General features: G+C 42.6%; 1 protein-coding gene across 1 annotated transcript in view; it reads left to right on the top strand.

Moving 5' to 3' along the window:
- The window catches only part of CCDC88C (coiled-coil domain containing 88C), a 109,886-nt gene that overhangs the window by 63,495 nt on the left and 25,561 nt on the right, over window positions 1-20,830 (top strand). Inside the window, exons 10-18 of the mRNA XM_083433206.1 lie at window positions 984-1,142; window positions 4,122-4,268; window positions 4,668-4,812; window positions 6,165-6,346; window positions 10,821-10,958; window positions 12,576-13,646; window positions 15,378-15,505; window positions 17,182-17,323; window positions 19,370-19,558. Coding sequence (XP_083289332.1) covers window positions 984-1,142; window positions 4,122-4,268; window positions 4,668-4,812; window positions 6,165-6,346; window positions 10,821-10,958; window positions 12,576-13,646; window positions 15,378-15,505; window positions 17,182-17,323; window positions 19,370-19,558 — 2,301 coding nt within the window. The remainder of the gene's footprint in view (window positions 1-983; window positions 1,143-4,121; window positions 4,269-4,667; window positions 4,813-6,164; window positions 6,347-10,820; window positions 10,959-12,575; window positions 13,647-15,377; window positions 15,506-17,181; window positions 17,324-19,369; window positions 19,559-20,830) is intronic.

The following is a 20,830-nucleotide window of genomic DNA, read 5'->3' as shown; positions in this document are numbered from 1 at the left end:
CACCAGAAGCAGTTTAGTCATGCCGGCCACATGACCCGGAAAGCTGTTTGTGGACAAACGCCAGCTCCCTCGGCCTAAAGAGCAAGATGAGCACCGCACCCCATAGTCGCCTTTGACAGGACTTAACTGTCCAGGGGTCCTTAACCTAGTCCAACCCCCTGCAATACAAGAATCTCACCTAAAGCATCCATGACTGATGACCATTCCACCCCTGCTTAAAAACCTCAAATGAAGGAGAATCCATGGTCTTTCAAGGGAGTCTGTACCACTGTTGAACAACTGTTACCGAAATGCCGCTCTTAAATTCTTTTGGCGTATTTCTATTAAGTATGCAATGTTACTTAGAACTTAAGCAGATAGTTTTACCTGAAGCATAGAATGCCAAAAGTTAACTGTCAGAGGATGTGGTGGACAAAGCAGTTGCTTAAATGACTAAAAAGGAATGAAACAGATTCATGGAGGAGAAGTCTGTTAGTGACTCTTCGTCATGTTAGCTACATAGAAACTCCATGTTCAGAACCGTATGCTCAAGGTTTCCCCTTGCTGTGGAATGGTGGTAGCAGAGGACTATGGACTTTGTGATACTGTTCTATTATTTTTATGTTGTATATTTGGATATCACTTATGGTATATGTTTTTTAAAATATTAAGCAGCCTAGAAATGCTTTAAAATAAATAATGAAATAAACGGGAAGTATGTTTTTCGCCCCCAGGGGTGGCACCCATCCTTTGCAATGCCCTCCCACTTTCTTATGGCTTTGGCATTTTCTTATGGTGGTTTAGTGCATGTCTTGGAGTTCTTTTCATTTTCATTATATGTATATTTTAGTGTTGCAAGCCATTTTTTAGGGGGTGTGGACACGGGGAACAGGGACAGGACAGGTTTCTACATAAACAGATAAAATGAGTGTCCATCATTAAAGTGTTTTAAAACTTTGCTGTGCTAGTTTTTTTTCCTTTTTTTGGTTTTTGTTTTAACTCAGAACATTAACCTCATGGCAGATGCCCGCTCTGCTCGGGCCTATAGAGATGAACTGGATTCCTTAAGAGAAAAAGCAAACAGAGTGGAGAGGCTTGAAATGGAGCTGGTCCGGTGTAAAGAGAAACTGCACGATGTGGATTTCTACAAAGCACGGATGGAGGCAAGTCAGGTTTTTAACCAGGAGCTTATGTATTTAGATATATTTTAAAAATGTACAGTGGTACCTCGGGTTAAGAACTTAATTTGTTCTGGAGGTCTATTCTTAACCTGAAACTGTTCTTAACCTGAAGCACCACTTTAGCTAATGGGGCCTCCTGCTGCCGCTGTGCTGCCGCTACACGATTTCTGTTCTCATCCTGAAGCAAAGTTCTTAACCCGAGGTACTATTTCTGGGTTAGCAGAGTCTGTAACCTGAAGCGTATGTAACCTGAGGTACCACTTAATATAATAAACCATCTCAAAAATATGTAATAAAGGTGCATTCTGTTTCCCACAATGGTCAGCCAGATGCATACAGGAAGCCCACAAGCAGGTCCAACGAGCAATTTCTGCTCCTGCTCACCATCCCCAACAACTGGTATGCCTCTCCTTCAACCCCAGTATGTGCCTCACCCTTGAAATGGTCCCTAGGAAAACATGGCGGCAAATAGCATTAGGGAGGAGTGAGTCCTCTGCCAGCCTGCGGCTCAAACTATATCCCCAGTTGCTGCCTCTTCTGCTCCACAGCAAGTTCCGACAAGCAGGAAGAACTGAGGGGACAAGATGGCGGAGTCATCGCTCTAGCCACCGCTTCAGCCCAGGGTTGCCTCCTCTTAAAGCTGCAGAAATCTTAAATCTGCCTTGTCTCCATATGACTGCCTATACCAACCTGACAGCAGAGGACATTTACGTTTGTGTTTTCACTGGTAATAGTTGGAATTGTGAGGCATTAGTGTTGAGCCTGTCAGAATTCGAGGCAGCTTCTCTCACCTGTAGAAAAGTCTGTGGCCCTCACTCCTCTTCATAAAATTGAATGCTAAAGGAGCGTGTTTCTCTCAAAACAGTGCTATGCTTCAGCCCATGAGCGCTGCTTTTGCCATCCGTGGTTGCTTCATTTTGAGAAAGTAACCGAGTTCTGTTTTAATTTGACAAGCCTTCCAGGAAGCAGCAAGGTGCATGTGGTCTGTAGGCCACCCTGCTGTGTAATCCGAATGTAGTGTGTGTTAATAATGCACAGAAGAGCAGTGTTAGTGCATTTCCTCTGAGGAGGAGATTCCAGCCCGTCATAAATATGCCATGACATTCCTCTGCATTGAGTAGCATGCTGCTCCTGGAGACTGGGTTCTTTCAGAAGCTAGGGAATCTCTGCTTGAGTCCCCTGCTGCAAACACCAGTCAAGATTCCCCAGAAGAAAATGAGAAGTGAGTGGAATAAAAATGAATACCAGTATGCAGTTTTTAAAAATGCACACAGAGAGTGGCGTTTTAATACTAAACTGTTGTATTCACACCCCACCTCCCAAGATATGAAGTCATCTGTGCAGTTGTTAGTTACCAAAGAAATTGTGATTAATGGCTTTTTTGTTAATTAAAGTAGAGAATAAATCTTTAGGCAGGCTTTGTTTGTCTTTTATTGCTTACCTAACACAAATATGATTTGCAGCTAAGTGCCCTTTGAGGTCAATGCCACAGGGTACATCTTCCAGGCTCTGACTTGCAGCTTTATAGTTTTGGAGTAATTATTATTATAGTGTGGAGTAATTATTTCAATTAAAATGTTGCTTGTAGGCATAGTTTGAACAATGGTTTCACTGTGTGAATGATACAGGCCACCTAAAGCAGAATTTCATCTGATTCCAACAAACTGCGGCCGAGTCAGCTTTAAACCATGCTTTATTAAGCTGTTTTGTTGCAATCAGCTGTAGTTAGGATTAAGCACAGTTTAGGGTTTATATTAACTTCTGACATGATAAACCATGGTGCATCATGTCAGGAATTAAGGCACAGGCTCATGCCTTCACCTTCCTTTTTTACCATACTGGAAAGGGAGGAGGAGGGCATGAGCCCGAGACTTGCTGTGACTCTTTCTTGACACAATAAACCATGATTTATTACCATGATGTCCAAGCTGACCTATTGATTTGACCAACCGTTAAACCTGCTACACATTCACTGATTCTTTTCAGAACTAATTAAGGATTAGATATGTGCTGTTCTTCCAAGTGCTTTCACCTGGTTAATACTATGTAAAACAAGTATCAGACTGCAGCTCTGTGCACACTTACTTGGGAGTAAGGCCCACGGAACTTTCTTCCAAGTACGTGTGTTTAGGGTTACGCTGCAAATACAGAGCTAAATATTGCACTACAGCCTTATGTAAGCTTAGGCTGCCCTGCCTCCTTGTTACAAAGTTCCCTTAAAAGAGGTTCTAAACACATGTTGACATTGCAAAGACGAGTCTGAAGGGAAGCAGAGCGTTTCTGTAACACATTTGACAGGGAGAGCAACCTGCGGGCCTCTGTCCCTTCCCCACAGCAAAGCCTCTACTCCCCAGGGCACCAAGCTATTTCATATGGCTGTTGTGTAACATATATTTTGGTGCTAAGTTACGGTAGTTGTTTTGTCTTCCTCTTTCTCATGAAAATGAGATGGAAGGATTTTAATATTGGTTCATTCTTTTGAAGGATGCCAGTTAATTTTAGCATTTCATTTGTTATCTTTAACGTACGGATTTTGCTGATCTGAGTAAATTTCCTGCTCTGCAAGTTATTTCTGTCTTTCTACAATTTCCATATCAAAAGTGGCCTGGTCTTGTGATTCTCACAAGAGATGATGTTGCATCACACGAAGATTAAATTTCAGTATACAGTGGTACCTCGGGTTAAGTACATAATTCGTTCCGGAGGTCTGTTCTTAACCTGAAACTGTTCTTAACCTGAAGCACCACTTTAGCTAATGGGGCCTCCTGCTGCCGCTGTGCTGCCGCTGCACGATTTCTGTTCTCATCCTGGAGCAAAGTTCTTAACCTGAGGTAATATTTCTGGGTTAGCGGAGTCTGTAACCTGAAGCGTATGTAACCTGAGGTACCACTGTATTAAAATTACCTGCCATTTGAAATCTCAATGAAACCCTCATTTACTTTGTGAATTTGCCATTTTCAGGAGCTTAGAGAAGACAACATCATATTAATGGAAACAAAGACGATGCTGGAAGAGCAGCTGATGATAGCAAGAGCTCGTGGTGATAAATTGCATGAAGCTGAAAAGGAAAACTTGCAGCTAAAATCCAAGCTTCATGACATAGAGCTGGTATGGTTATCAATGGGAATTTTCCTTTAAAAACTAATTATTATTAATTTTGAGTGAGAGCTACGATAATACACTTCTTTCCTCCAGAATGAAACGCCCAGTTCTTCAGCCTGAGGGCCATATATTCTCCCACCAATGATATCATGGTCATGCTGGGGATTCTCCTTGTGAGCAGTTTGGCTGGAGAGACTATAGCTCCCCATATGCAGCAGGATGAAAAAATTGTCCATCGTTGTCTTTAGTACATGGCAGCCTTTGTTAGGTATAAATGCTAAGTCTTCAAGCTTGATTTGTTATGTCTTTCTGTGTTGCCCCTTCTCCACTAGGACAGGGATACGGAAATGCTAAGTCTCCAAGCTCGATTTGTTATGTCTTTCTGTGTTGCCCCTTCTCCACTAGGACAGGGATACGGACAAGAAGAGGATTGAGGAGCTGCTGGAAGAGAATATGGTGCTGGAAATTGCACAGAAGCAAAGCATGAACGAATCTGCCCACCTGGGCAGGGAACTGGAGCAGCTGTCAAAGAGCACAGATCTCTCTGATAGTAAGTGACATGGGGTGGTTTGGCACATTGCTGCCTGCCCATTTTTTGTTTTTATTCTGATTTAGATACACATAATGAAGGAGGCTTCCCCAGTCTCTATTTGTGTCTAGGTCCTCTCTCATCTTTTCCTTTTCAATATTTTTTTTTAAAAAACCAGGCCATCTCTGGCATCGGGCAAGGTGAAGCAGCTTCCCTCAGGTGGCAAATTCTGGGCTTCTGTAAAGACTAGCAAATTGGCAATTATGATGCTCATTATCTTTTACCAGCTTGGGTGAGGCACTATTTGAATCTTCTGCCTTGAGCACCAAAACATATCAGGCCATGCCTGCTTGAAAGGGCGACCAGAAGCACACCTTTCAGTGTCTCGCCAGTTTTTCAGCGCTTTACAGTAACACCTCTTGCTGCTGGCAGAAGCACTGACTGTTTAATTAATAACTTTCTGAATGATGTATATTCTTGGATGATGGCCTAATAGAAATGCCTCTGGTTCTGTAGGTAGCCAGATGCAAACATTTGTATGTGATATATTCAGGTGCTGTTAATATAATATAATATTAAATGGGAGAATCTGTTCTTTTATACCCATAGTTTCTCACTAGCTTTCTCTGCTGCTAGTGATCCAGTGGGCTGATACATATGTAATACTGATTCCTTTGAAACCACTGTGCATAATTTTTGTTAAATAACAATTATCTAAGGAGTTCATGAGCCATTGGGAGGGTGTGCCCCCACCTGAGGCGATTCTTCTGCTGTGAAATTCCCCAACGTTTGAGACAAAATGATTGTGGATGTTATTACTGTGAAATTCCTTTGAGATACTTTATTGGATTGTGATTCATAAATGGAATTTTAAAGGCAAATAATGATTATAAATAGTGAGTCAATAATTCCGCATAAGGATATACATGATCACCAGTATCCTTAATAACAAATCATAGTAAATAGTAATATGTATCTTGCTAGGATTTATTTGTTTTTAAGGATATTGATGACAATGTGTTTGACTTAAAAATATATTAAAGGAATAATTATCTTCCTTTAAATCAATTCCATTTAAATTACATCTTCTGTACTCAGCTGATCAGTTGGTTATAGTAATCAATTAAAAAACTGTTTTTATGAATGAAAAGAAGACAGACTTTTGCATGGTGTTTTAGAATGAAAGGGCACATAATTCTCAGAAGTGATAGAGCTCATCTTTTTAGGAGAAGGTGCTTCTCCTTTCCCCTCTTGTTTTTAAAGAGTTGAGTATTGATACAAGTCAGGTGATAGCACATGGGGTTAGTCCTGGATATAGATGCAGGCGTACAAATGTGCTACAGTCTTGTATTCTGAATGTTGTATTTCAACAGCAAGGAAGTCTTTTGTCTTTGAACTGAACGAATGTGCGTCAAGTCGCATCTTGAAGCTCGAAAAGGATAACCAGAGTCTGCAAAATATTATCCAAGAGCTCAGGGATGCATCGGTAACCTCTGAAGAGAGTAGCCTTAAATTTGTGGAGCTACAAAATGAGAATCAGCAGCTTGGCCAAAAGGTAATTAACAAAACATTAATTGAGCGTACCAGGGGCTGTTTTCCACCTTCTCCTTTTTTGTTCTTAAAGGGATTGGTTCATTTATTATTCAGATTATTCATTTTCCCTGCTAGGAAACCCAGTACAGTGCTAGTGTGAGCAAGGAAAGATTCTTGTCTGGGACCTTGAAGAGCAGCTGCCAGTCAGAGAAGACATTATCAGACAAGGTGGATTAGTAGTCTTGACTACTTGGTTTAAGGGAGTTTCATTCATGTTTGTACAAGTAGCACAAAACTCTCCGCTAGATAGATATACAGTATTTAAGACGTTATGGGGCTGATGATGAATACTTGATAGTCTCTGGCTGGTAAGGTAAAGGGGTAAAGGGACCCCTGACCATTAGGTCTAGTCGTGACCGACTCTGGGGTTGTGGCACTCATCTCGCTTTATTGGCCAAGGGAGCTGGTGTACAGCTCCCGGGTCATGTGGCCAGCATGACTAAGCCGCTTCTGGCGAACCAGAGCAGCGCACGAAAACGCCGTTTACCTTCCTGCCGGAGCGGTACCTATTTATCTACTTGCACTTTAATGTGCTTTCAAACTGCTAGGTTGGCAGGAGCTCTGGCTGGTAGCTCTTGACAATTTAACTTTCATTAATTCACGTAAGCCTTCACTATATGTCAGAGTTACAAACAAACCATGGGTATCGAGCCAATTTGCTTTCATTTTTCAACCCCAATGTCTTCGAGAAGAAGCAAGCAGATTAAACAGACATTTCCATTTAATTTCTGGTCCCCCCGGTGGAAGAATCTTGTGCACAGCAGTTATTGCCACAACGGATTTATATTCCAGCCTTTGGCAAAACATCCTCCAGGGAGCCACTTCTAGATGTTAAATGATCTTCTCTACATACTAGGCAGGGCTGCTTTATCTAGACATTTCCTGTAATAGTGGCTGAAACACATTTGTAATCTGCCAACCCTTTGCCACTTTCTTTTCTATAACTGAGGGCTTCCCCTAGGCATCTGTCTGGCTGCTGTGCAATCAAGATGCTGGATGAGCCACTGGCCTGATCCATCTATCTGGCTGTTCTCATGTTAGTCCAAGTCCATTGGAGACACCCAGACCTCTGTTCAGATGGAGTAGAGAGATTTTGTATAAAACATAAAATCATCTGAGGTTGACTCACCAGCTACATTCAAACTTCACACTGAACTGTGGTTTAGTAGTTTGATATGAACAAGGCTTGCGCTCATATACTCTGCGTGGCCATGAGAAGACCAGAAGCTTCCTCTTCCATTTTTAACTGCAGTTTAGCATTAGCATCTATTCTATCTGTAAGCTGCCTTCAGTCCCTGTCTAAGGAAAAGACAGAATATAAATAAATATAACAACAACAATGTCCAAACCTAGACAAGATGTGGTTAATCATAAGGATGGTTTACTAAAGCAAGCCTATTTCAAGCCATGATTTATGAAATTTGCTTGTTTTGGTAACTTCACAGTGGGTGGCGCTGTGGGTAAAACCTCAGCGCCTAGGACTTGCCGATTGCTTGGTTGGCGGTTCGAATCCTCGCGGCGGGGTGCGCTCCCGTCGTTCGGTCCCAGCGCCTGCCAACCTAGCAGTTCGAAAGCACCCCCGGGTGCAAGTAGATAAATAGGGACCGCTTACCAGCGGGAAGGTAAACGGCATTCCGTGTGCTGCGCTGGCTCGCCAGATGCAGCTTGTCACACTGGCCACGTGACCCAGAAGTGTCTGCGGACAGCGCTGGCTCCCGGCCTATAGAGTGAGATGAGCGCACAACCCTAGAGTCTGGCAAGACTGGCCCGTACGGGCAGGGGTACCTTACCTTTACTTTAATTATGACCAGCAGTGGTTTAGGCATAATGCTAAACTGTGGATAATTGATACAAAAGCAAAAAACTTCTGCTCTCCTGCTTGCTGAGCCAGGGGAGGTGCGAGAACATGAGCCAACAGCTTCTTCATGGAACCACATTAAGTCCAAATGTAGCCATTAGCAGGGAAAAGGGGGAAATGCTTTCATTGCTCTTAATGTTCTTGCTAGCCGTAGAGATTACCTAAATTAGCCAGAGGCTTGGCCAACCATACCAGATGGCAGCAGCTGTTTTCAGTGCTTAACATTTTGCATCCACAGACCTCTTCCTTAAAGAATTCTGCTGGATATTCTACAGGACAAAATCAATTTATTTCAATTATCCTAAAGGCTCTGGGTCCAATGTGTTGAGATATTCCAGAACCTGGTCAGGCTGTAGTGAATATAAAAATAGTTCATAGGTAAGGCTGAGTAGTTATTTTGCCAAAACAAGCAGGTGGTGTTTGGTATGTTGATGCTGGAGTGAGCTGGTAATGCTAGATTGGCAATTGGCTGGATTAGAATCAGAAAAATGGGGGGGGGGGTCCTATCTATCTCTCCCCATCCCAGTTTATTTTAATTTTACATTAATTAATTTGGGAGGATGGGGAGCATTAGAAAAGATGCATTTTAATTAAAACATTAACAGCAGAATTGTATAAAATGAACGAGAGCTTACTCTTTTAAAGCCCTTTGAGCAGGGGTTTCCAATCTGTGGTCTTGTGGTCTGTGAGCTTCATTCAGCATGCCTGTGAAATTGTGACTGAAGATAGGCAAGGGCACACCTATCCCCTTAAATATTTGTATTGATTTTTAATTGTTTTTACTGCTTCTTTTATTGTATTTTATTGTTTTACAATTTGCTTTCTATGGAATTACAGTTGCTACAACAGGCAAGACATCATTGTGTGGTCCACCAAGATCTTCAACAAGTGCCTATGGCAGGGGGTGGGGGAGTTTAGGGAACCCCTTACCTCACAGTTAGATAGAACATTCTGTCACAGAAACCCTTCTTTACTTATGCCAATACCATTGCAACATTGCCTGGACTTCTTCTGCTACTTTAGCAGTGTTTGGGATGAACTGGACCATCCGAGTTCCCACATGGCTGCCTTAATATGACAGAAGGGGGGCTACAGTTGTGCCTTCTAGATTGTGTCCAGAGTAGAGGTGTAGAATTTCTGGAAATTTTGAAACCATGGGAGGGTAAACATGTTTTGTTTTGCTTTTAAATCAGACTAATCTTTTGAGCTGTTGCTGTCGTGGAATTATAAAAACTGAAGGTTTGCCCTGATTGAAACAAGCTTCTCTACCCTTTCACAAGCAAAGGAACCACTTCTTCCTTCTCTCGTGAGAATGGCAAAAATGCATCTTGCTTGTGTTTGAGAGTTTCCATCTCAGTTTTTTGGGTGAGGACTTGCCTGTCCTCAGTGTAACTGTAAAGGAATTAATTGTAATCATCTGACACTGTATATAGTCTTACATAACAGTCTTCCTGTTACATAGTTTTTAAGTAACATTTTGAGGGATAATAATAATAATAATAATAATAATAATAATAATAATTTATTTATACCCCGCCCATCTGGCTGAGTTTCCCCAGCCACTCTGGGTGGCTCCCAACAGAATTAATGATGATAATAATAATAAAATATAAAACATCAGACATTAAAAACTTCCCTAAACAGGGCTGCCTTCAGATGTCTTCTAAAAGTCAGATAGTTGTTTATTTCCTTGACACCTGATGGGAGGACATTCCACAGGGTGGGTGCCACTACCGAGAAGGCCCTCTGCGTGGTTCCCTCACTTCTCAAAGTGAGGGAACTGCCAGAAGGCCCTCGGCGCTGGACCTCAGTATCCGGGCTGAACAATGGGGGCTCCTTCAGGTATACTGGGTCGAGGCTATTTGGGACTTTAAAGGACATCACCAACACTTTTAATTGTGCTCATAAACATACTGGGAGCCAATGTAGGTCTTTCATTTTGTTTTGAACATTTCATTCACCATTCTGAAAGAAAATATTCCATAATGCAAAAAAAAGTCAAGGGGGGAGGGGGAAAGGCTTGGGGGAAAACTGTTTTTTTCTGGGTCTTCACATCTCCACACTAGAGCACTGAATGGGGAACTCTGCTAAGGGAGTGACATATTTGAGGCCTGCCCCTTCTGTAAGCATTCCTGAGAACTTGTGATACAGTTCAGAGAGCTGCAATTTTTCAGTAAGGGCAGACCCGAGAATCCTGGTGCACACAAAATGGGTATTTTTGTCCATTGTCCATTGGATAATCCTGGTTTCTGTATATAACATGTAACTTGGCTGATAGGGATGAAAGCATCTAGTTTGGGGCATGACAGACACTTAAAGGTTAAAACAATTTCAGCTTCCAGCACTGAAGTTCTACTGCAAACTGAAGTGAGACATTCAGCAACCTTGCAGAAGTAAAAGGTTGCGTTGTTTATATATACAGAGATAGAGGCCCAGTTTGTCGAAACTTGTTGCTTTGAAAAAAGTACCGTTGAATGGACAAATGTGCAAGTATTTACATTCTCATAATGTCTTTGCATGTGAACAATGTTTGTTCAGGCTTGCATATGATGTATTGTGGTAATTTTCTCCCATGCAGATTGAAAAGCTGCAGAACCAGATTGAAAGGGAGAAGCAAAGTAATCAAGACTTGGAAGCTTTAAGCGAGGAGCTGCTAAAGGAGAAGGAACAGCTTCAGGGCAAGATGGAGACCTTGAAAGCTGACAAAGAGAGACAGGTGCTTGCAGATGTAGCCCAGAGGCATGTTTGCTTGCTTGGTTGGTTGGTTGGCTGGTTGGTTATTTAGAAAGACTTCTTGGCCCACAAATATAAAAAGGCACCAAAACTTCTTCCTGCCAGAAAATTAAGGCTCCGCAGGATCAAAACATGAAGCATTTCAACTTATCCATCACAGTCCACATGGGTGTCTCCACACCTTCAGGTCACCTTGACTTGCCAGTTTAGAGTGAGTGTCAAGAGGAAGTAACTCAATTTTCATACTGCCGGAAGCAAAACTGAGTTGCATAAGCAGTTGTGTATGGATCAAATTTATAAAAACGCTGAAAGAATTGCATCACCTTTGCTGCTGTTCTGAATAGCTTCAAGAATTCGTTGAAATGACGAAAACTGCCTTATACCTTATATTGATCCATCTAACTCAGTTTTGCCTACCCTGACTCCCACAACAGTCCACAGGAACTCTCTTGCAAAGTGACAAAACCAAAATCCTAGGTATACCTAAGTAAACAACACCCATTGTGCTTGCTTAGTCACATCGTCTGTTTGAGTAGCGTAAATATTTGGGCAGAATAAGGAGTAAACACAACTCAGTTCAAGGTGGTGTGGAAATTTCCACAGAAAACCAAAACACTCTGCTTCCCCAAGGTTGATTGGGATATCCCAAACAGATACCTCAGGCCATCTCCTCCACAACTTCAATCCTGCATTGGGAATGTCTTGACGCTGCCACTGCCATGCTCTGGCACCCAGGGACCTCATAGCACCTCCAGCAAAACCAAAAATGTTTGGCCTACAGTACTCGTCACAGAGGTGCTAACTGCTTGCTAGCAGGACAGCGTGTCCATATTGCTATGAGATTTATTTTTATTTACTTATTTATTTATTGAATTTATATACCACCCTATACCTGGAGGTCTCATGGCAATTGAGATGACACAAAACAGAGCAAAAATATTATTGAACCAGGTGTACAGTATTTGTACTCAAGTATGGGTGGCACTGTGGCCTAAACCACGGAGCCTAGGGCTTGCCGATCAGAAGGTCGGCGGTTTGAATCCCTGTGATGGGTGAGCTCCCGTTGCTCGGTCCCGGCTCCTGCCCACCTAGCAGTTCAAAAGCATGTCAAAGTGTAAGTAGATAATAGGTACTGCTCCAGCGGGAAGGTAAATGGTGTTTCCGTGTGCTGCTCTGGTTCGCCAGAAGCGGCTTAGTCATGCTGGCCACATGACCCAGAAGCTGTCTGCGGACAAATGCCAGCTGCCTTGGCCAGTAAAGCGAGATGAGCGCCACAACCCCAGTCATCCACGACTGGACTTAACAGTCAGGGGTCCCTTTACTTTTACTTCTTGAAATAATGCAACTTCATTATGTATCTCACCTGTTTGATCTAGGTTGTGTTTCTTGAAAGGTAAATTCCCAACGGCTTATTTGCAGCTTTCTGGTACTGAATGCATGGGAAGGTACCATTACGTTCATGTCCTTCTCATGGACTTCCCTTAGACATCTCATTTGCCACTAGGGGAGCAGAATGCCAGACTAGTTGAGCTTTGGGTTGGATGCAGCAGTGCTTTTTGTGTTTGCCTAATACACCATCTTGTTTTGTTTCTGAATGTAGATAAAAGACCTAGAAAAGGAAACAGACCATCTCAACCAAGTGGTTTTGTCCCTGAGGCAGAGGTCTCAGGTCAGTAGTGAGGCCAGGGTGAAAGACATTGAAGTGGAAAACAAAGTACTCCATGAAACGGTTACAGAGACCAGCAGCAAGCTCAGCAAGCTGGAGTTCGAGAAGAAGCAACTGCAGAAGGACTTTGAGCAGGTTAAAGAAAAGGTGGAAAGAGTAGAGGAAATGGACAAGGAGCTTCATCGACTAGAGAGGGAGAACGAGCAGCTCACAAAGAAAGTTGCTGCCATGAAGATCACTACGGAGAAAGTAGAGGTTCTTGAGGAACAAAATGGGAACTTGGAAGTGGAGAACAGGAAGCTGAAAAAATCCCTGGACACCTTGCACAATGTTTCTGTCCGGCTAGAAAGCCTAGAAAAGGACAACAAGGAGCTAGATGAAGAGAACCTGGAACTCAGGAGAATGGTGGAGACAATGAAGTTTGCCAGTGCAAAAATGGCCCAGATAGAAGCAGAAAATAAAGAGCTGGAAAGAGAGAAAGAAGAGCTCAGGAAAAACGTAGAGATGTTAAAGATTCTGATCAAGAAATCAGAACGGCTGGAGCTGAGTTACCAGAGTGTGAACTCCGAGAACCAAAGACTCCAGCAGATTATAGAGAACAGCAGCAAGAAAATCCAGCAATTGGAGAAGGAACTGGAAGGCACTGAAAGTGAGAACCAAACCCTCCAGAAAAATTTAGAGGAGCTGAAGATCTCAAATAAGAGGTTGGAGTGGCTGGAGAAGGAGAAGAAACTGTTGGAGCAAGAAGTGTTCCAGCTGGATAAAGACAAGAAGATACTGGAGAAGGAGACAAAAAGACTTTGGCAGCAGGTGGAGCTGAAAGATGCTAATTTGGACGAGAACACTGCAGAACTGTCAGCAATGGAGAAGGAAAAGAGAACACTAGAAAGAGAACTGGCTAGGTCCAGAGACTTGTCTCATAAGATGAAAGACTTTGAAAAGGACAATAAAGATCTCCTAAAGCAGCTTGCCATTGACAAGAGAACACTAGCTACATTGAGAGAGGTGAGTACATGTAACATTAGTGTCTTTGTCTGAAGTGTGCATTTTAGCATGTAGCATATTAGCATATTTTATACAGGGTGAGTCCTTTAAAAGAGGCCCCATGGATACAGAGTACAGTGGTACCTCGGGTTACATACGTTTCAGGTTACATATGCTTCAGGTTACAGACTCTGCTAACCCAGAAATATTACCTCAGGTTAAGAACTTTGCTTCAGGATGAGAACAGAAATCGTGCTCCAGCAGCGCGGCAGCAGCAGGAGGCCCCATTAGCTAAAGTGGTGCTTCAGGTTAAGAACAGTTTCAGGTTAAGAGCAGACCTCCGGAACGATTAAGGTACCACTGTACACATATTCCATGGGGCCTCTTTTAAAAGACTCACCCTATATATAACATATAGCCAATGCAACTGAAGGAATTAGGGGGACACTATGTGGCCATTTGGAGCATAACATCTTGTCATGGCCCAGAGAGGGGGCTGAATTATCATTACCATTTCTGTTGATCTCAGGCTCGTTGGAGCCACTTTAAAAATTTTTTTACTAGAACCCCAAGGTCTGCCAACCAGGTAGAAAAGGCATTAGACAACACAAAATAATTAAAGAACACTGTGACCCATAGAAACTTGTTATCTGCAACAATGCTGAGCTGAGCTTATAGTCCTTTCCCCCCAGTGTCTACTTTGGTTAGCTTTCTTCATTGCAGCAGCCTAATGTAAATGAACAAAGTTCATTTGTTGTTATTCATTTTTGAACTAATAGAAGTTCAGATCCAAATCTACCTTCTCCTCACCCCTGCTATAGGTGATGTGCACTCTCCTCTGTGATCCACAATCTAGATTTTGTAGAGTTACAGTGGTACCTCGGGTTACATACGCTTCAGGTTAAGAACTTTGCTTCAGGATAAGGACAGAAATCGGGCTCCGGTGGCGCACCATTAGCTAAAGTGGTGCTTCAGGTTAAGAACAGTTTCAGGTTAAGAACGGACCTCCGGAACAAATTAAGTATTTAACCCGAGGTACCACTGTATTAGTAAATCACTGCCTAGTGCTGACCTGATTTCTGAATCACAGAAGAGAGAGTCATAGTTCGCAGGCAGGTTGTGATTTCAAGAACACAGAACATTGAAGTCGTAAATCCTCAGCAAAGGTTTCTTCACAAATTAAGGCCTGGTTCACACAGTTAAAATAGGCTGGTTCCAGAGTGACTTTGCTCAAACACCTGCTAGGATATTAAGCCAAGTTAAACATGAACCTTTTTCTTGTACACAGAGCCTCTTTGATTCCTCTTGTACTATGGCCCACAATTGAACTGGGAAGTTCCCAGTTATCCATATCTGTTTGTTTCATCCAAACTGACAAATTTTAGAACAAGCCAAATCATACTTCAGAGTTCTTATTATATCAACTTTTTCTGAAGCTGGTATCCATAGTTTGCCAGTTCAGACTAAATGGGAAACTATGGTTATTTAAGGACTATTTGGTTTAACTGTGGTTTATCACAAAGGTGCCCTATGTGTTCCAAATGCAATTCTTCATCCAGTGCAATTTTTTATCTTGAGAAGTATTGCACAGTAGATGACATAGTTTTTCTTCCCAATAGTGACAACTGTGCAAGAATAGTCTTCTGTGAAGTGGCCCAGAGGGCTTCCAAAATCTAATATTGTTGTAAAGAAAATCAATTATGTTGTTGCTTTCACTGTTAGGCTACTAATTAAGTTGGTCCTTATTTGTAGGATTTGGTTCTTGAGAAGTTGAAGAACCAGAGATTGTCTAGTGAGATGGACAAGTTGGACCAGGAACTGGAGAAGATTGGATTAAATAAGGAGCTGCTCCTAGAGACTGATAATGGCAACAATGACAAGTGAGAAGACCCCTTTTTTTGCTTTGGAAGGATTTCTGGCACATTTTGCCTTAATTTCCCCTCATTGCAATTTCCCATGTTCTTTGTGCTCTTGTCAAATGTTTGTGGGATTTCTCTGGTGTTCCTATTTGTTTCTTCTAAAGGAACTAAATTACCACATTCCTTGTTTCTAAAAGAAGCTTCTATAGGTAGATGAAAGTCCCCTATCAGTCCTAGAGTTGCTGTGAGGTTGACTTTCTCTTCAAACAAGGCTGTCAACAGAGATGCCAGCTGCACAGATGTGGGGACATCTTGCAAGACATAGTGAATTAAATATGAAGTTTTAGCTTCACTGAGTTTCAGTGAGATCGGGGATTTATTTACTGTAAATATTGCAATTTTGCCAAGTAATGCTTCTGCTTTCCATATCACTTGATATTTGAATTATTCTCAGGAAGATGTGGATACATGGCATCTGCAAAAATATCTGTAATGTAGTAGAGTGACATGAGCACAAGGATTTCCCTTTATTTTGGTCACCCTGCTGAAAAGTCTCTTCCAACTGCACTGTTCATCATAGGTGGCAGTACTACTGTATGTTTAACCCAGTGTGGGCCCCAAGTAGGTCCTTTAGGTCTCCTTTTGTGGCCAACCAGACCATTTGGGCCAAGGCATACACACCTGCCCTACATGTGTAGCATCGCGTATCACATCAAGTACCATTGTGAGTGACCCAAAAGGGTTTTTTTCTGTGCTTTGCAGATTGCCAGGGCTTACAGAGTGCTGTGTACAAGGGCTTCACAAGCCCCAACTATCAGCTTGCACAGCACTTGAGAAGAGCTTGCAAACAGAGATGCACAGGGGGTTATAAGCCCCAGTGATCAGCTGATCACCAGGACTTGCAACGGGCTACAGCTTTGCCTTCACAGTTTAATTTCAAGCTTGACATCATTGTGATGTCAGGAGATTGAAAGGAGCATAGCTTCACTCACCTGTCAAACTTGGCCCTGGGGGTTGTAATGCGGGAGATAAGGATCTGGCCCACTCCCCATACCCAGTTCTCTATACCTGGTCTAGCAGCATGCATCCATGGATGCCGGTATACAAGCCCCCACCCCAGGGCAGTCCCCATACAGCATTCTTTTACGCATGTCCAGGTGTTTTTATTCTAATTTCTAACCCCATAAGTAAAGGTAAAGGGATCCCTGACCATTAGGTCCAGTCGTGACCGACTCTGGGATTGCGGTGCTCATCTCACTTTATTGGCCGAGGGAGCTGGCATACAGCTTCCGGGTCATGTGGCCAGCATGACTAAGCCGCTTCTGGTGAACCAGAGTAGCGCACGGAAACGCCGTTTACCTTCCCGCTGGAGCGGTACCTATTTATCTACTTGTACTTTGACGTGCTTTCGAACTGCTGGTGGGCAGCAGCTGGGACCGAACAACGGGAGTTCACCCCGTTGTGGGGATTCAAAGCGCCGACCTTCTGATCGGCAAGTCCTAGGCTCTGTGGTTTAACCCACAGCGCCACCCGCGTCCCTAACCCCATAAGTACATCTTCAAATGAGAAAGTAGGATACTGATGGAAAGTCAGTGGTTCTGTGGGCTCTTTTATAATATTCAGGAAGAATGGTTGAAACGCCTTAATAAGGCAGAATTAGTTCCTTTCTCATTACTGATATGGTCATTGTCTCACAGGAAGTATAAGATACTGGAAAGCAAAACTGAATGTGACCTAAAGACAACGCTATGTGATAAAGAAGAGAAAATTGCTGTATTGGAGGCCCAGCTGCAAGAGTTTCTCACCTTGAATCAGCAGTTACAGAATGAACTAAACACCGTAAGAGGGAAACCTTTGCTTCATAATATAAAGGGTGAAACTGCATGTTATGAAAAATTGATTATTTGAAAAGCATGTGGGCCACTTTTTATTCTGGAGAAAAGCGAACTGTTGAGCCCTCCTATGGAAGGGCATGAAATTGTACCCAATGCACACCAGTTAACTGCCTATCATGCCCCCACCCCTGGCTGTGTGCAGGGGCAAATAGCAGCTGTGTTTGTGTAGTTCCATAGAAAACCCATGTGGGGCCCTGACTGGAACACACCATAGGTGAGTCTTCAAAATAAAAGTGCGTATCAACAAGAAGGTTGGTACAAAGTTTAGATGTTTCATTAACTTGCATTATAGGGTTTCTTCGATCTCAACTCAAGAAAGATGGCCTAATTTATGCCAGCATAAGTTACACTGGCTTGATTTACCCAGTTCCAAACTCCGTTCAGGAGGAATTTCATTTGCACTGCCCTTTTTTGCCAGCTGAATTATGCTGAGATGCTAGGTCATATGACTGAGCTGAAAGAGGTTTGGAAGGGGTGTAAGTCTCTCTTTGTCCTTTTCTGCCTGCATCACGCCCCTGTAACCCACCTTTTTTTAATACATTGAGTTAATTTATGCAGTCTCAGTGATTTACACTGGTATATCTTCAGCTTAGCCAGGAAAGCTCAAGATCTGTTGAATTCAAGCTCTCACATCCCAACAGATTTTGGGTTTGGATCATAATAATCCCCAAACTGTGTGCCGGGGTGCATTAGTGTGTTTTGAAATGGATTAAAGGCTCCTGCAAGATCAAAGCATATGCTCACAAAGGAGTGACTTCTGCTGAGGATAACAAACTCTACTCATAGCTGTCAACCATCCCTTATTTGGCGGGAAAGTCCCTTATCCCAGCACTGTCTCCCGCTGCTGTCCCTTATTGATGATGTCCCTTAAATTTCCCGGGTTTCAAAGGAAGCAGCTCCTCTCCCTCCCTGCCTGCCAGCCAGGGAGGAGGGAGGCTCCAACTGTGTTGCTTGGCTGCGTTGCTCACCCAATAAGGAGTCTAAGAACGACTGGGGGCGTGGAGCTTGCATGCCTTGTGCCGATAAAATTGGCCACATTGCCTGGGGACTCGCCTTTGCTCAGCGCTTCCCAGCGGAGAGTTGACTGTGGTTTTCCTTGCTGCATCCCCTTTGCCGGGTTGCTGCGCTGTGGGAACCATCACTTGAGGCTTTGTTTGGCTGCTGGCTGGGCTTTCTGCCTTTGGCTCGGAGGAGCTCAGAAGTTGAAAATACCTGTGCCTGGAAAATCCCTTATTTTGGCTGCGGATCTCTTATTTTCAAGGCTGCTGGTCCCTTATTTTCAAATCTGTAAGTTGACAGCTATGACTCTACTCCATTTATGAATGAGATGTGGTTGGATCATCTGATCACTCCAATACAGGGAGACCAAATTACATGTCCTCAGAGGAGAGTGCCCATTGATTTGCTGAATGAGTCAAGTCCCTAGCTTGTTTCCTTTCCATCAAGAGGTATAGCAGTGGCTCAAAAAGGAAAGTGGGTTAGGCATTTCTGAGGGCAAATAATTTTGGGTTCCATCACTGAAGAAGTCTTGTTTTCATCTTCATACCTAAAAGTAAAGCTTTTGGGATGTAAGAGCAAAGCGTCTCTCTTGTTTTAATTTATAATAAATGTTGCCTCTCCTATAAGAAGTTTGGGAAATACTGGCCTAATGAAGTCTTTAAAAACACAAATTATTCAAGAGATAGATTGCAGAAATTCAAGACCCAGAAAGCAATGACAGGTTGTTATACCTAATGTACCATCAGTGTAAAAACACTTGAAAACAGGTTTCCATATACATTGCAATGTTTGGGTTAAAAACCTCACAAATATTAATAGAAAAAAGCAATAAAAAGTAGTAGTTAAAGTGATGAATGCTGAATGTTTTCAACAGATATACATGGTTGTGATCATCTGTTTTTTGATAATGGGTTTAGGGTTAGGTTAAGTTACTCCTGTAGACTTCACAGTTCTATTTATTGGCATATTTTACAAACAACGTGTATTACAGATGAGGAGGGACTTTGAAGGTGTCAAGCAGAAGCAAGAGGATGGAATCCTTCTGCAGAATTCACTGAAGCAGCCCAATGAAAATTTGGTTTCCTGTCATCAGACAAAGGAAAAGTGGGAAAAGGGACACAAAGAAGCAACAATGGAGCTTCTGAAAGTAAAAGACAGAGCTATAGAATTGGAGAGAAATGTAAGTTTTGTCCTTTACTGGGTTAGCTTATTATGTTCATCCTATGCGATGCAGTGTAGCCAGTGTTGCACTAAGGTGAATTCACTTAGTGGTATACTTGTTCCAGCAAAACACTTTGCTGACGGTGGAACCTTGTTGCACAAGAGACATGCATAAGCAGGTTGCGGATAGCTTTGTTTCACGATGCATCGCTCAATCTGTTGTGCAACAAGTTTCTTTGAGTGCAGCTGTTGCATTGGGTTCTTCTGTTGAGCAGCTTTAAAACTCACCTGTCCACGTTAGCATAAGAGTCCTGGCACTAGCAGACAGATAATGTTGGGTACAGCCCATTGGTGGTAGATTTCTGTGTATGTATGCTGAGAGGGAACCACGTGCCAATTACACAAGCCTGTGGCTCTGAAAGCTCTGACATGTTTTCCTATATGGAACTTCTCTCTGTAGGAAAATCATAATGTGTGGAGCATCCCTTATTTTATTAATCTGTTTAAAACATGTATCACTCCTCATTATGATAGCAATCCCAGAGCAGGTTACATTAAAAAAATAATAATCAAAATACAACATGTACAATGTAACATCATAAATAAATACCCCACGTTACTCTCAGTAACCAAAACTAAAATATTAATAGCAAACAGGCAGTAATGTTCAGCAAATGCCTGAGCAAAAAGGTAGGTCTTCAGCTGGTGCCCAAAACTCATGAGATTTGGTACCAGCCATATCTCTGTGAGGAGCCATAACAGAGGGGCTACCCCTGAGAAGGTCCTTCCTCTGGTATGCATTTTCAGAATGCTTTCCCTTCATACTTTATGTCAGTCTTCTACAGTATTACACCTTCTCCCATACAGGGCTCAGTGAGTATGCCTAAATAAGAAAGGAAGAAAGCCCTCCTTTCTTTTGCAGACACTCATTATTAAGGCTGGTGGTTTCCAAGCTTCCACTTACAGGCAACCCTTTCCATCTTGAATGAATTGCCAAGGCATCCATGCATTTTGCAGGAATTGCTAGTGCACATTTGATGGTGTTTGCGCACACTGTTGACACTGTATCGGAAGAATGAAAATGTGCCAAAACATACTCAGCACACCTTTGTTTGCATATTGGAGATGATCTGCATTGGTGGGCAATTCAAGAAACTGTCCTGACATTATAGACCTTGTCATGAAGACAGCCCTGATCAGCTTCCTAAGGGTCCCAGTTCTCTCTTGAACAAAGTTTGAAACCATTGATTTAAGGGAAGAAGGATGAAAGTCCACTACCATTGCTGCTTCA

Source organism: Podarcis tiliguerta (assembly GCF_965153285.1).
Source record: "Podarcis tiliguerta genome assembly, chromosome: 1".
Taxonomy (NCBI): domain Eukaryota; kingdom Metazoa; phylum Chordata; class Lepidosauria; order Squamata; family Lacertidae; genus Podarcis; species Podarcis tiliguerta.
The sequence above is the reverse complement of the archived record's forward strand: the minus strand, read 5'-3'. Positions and strand labels throughout refer to the sequence as shown.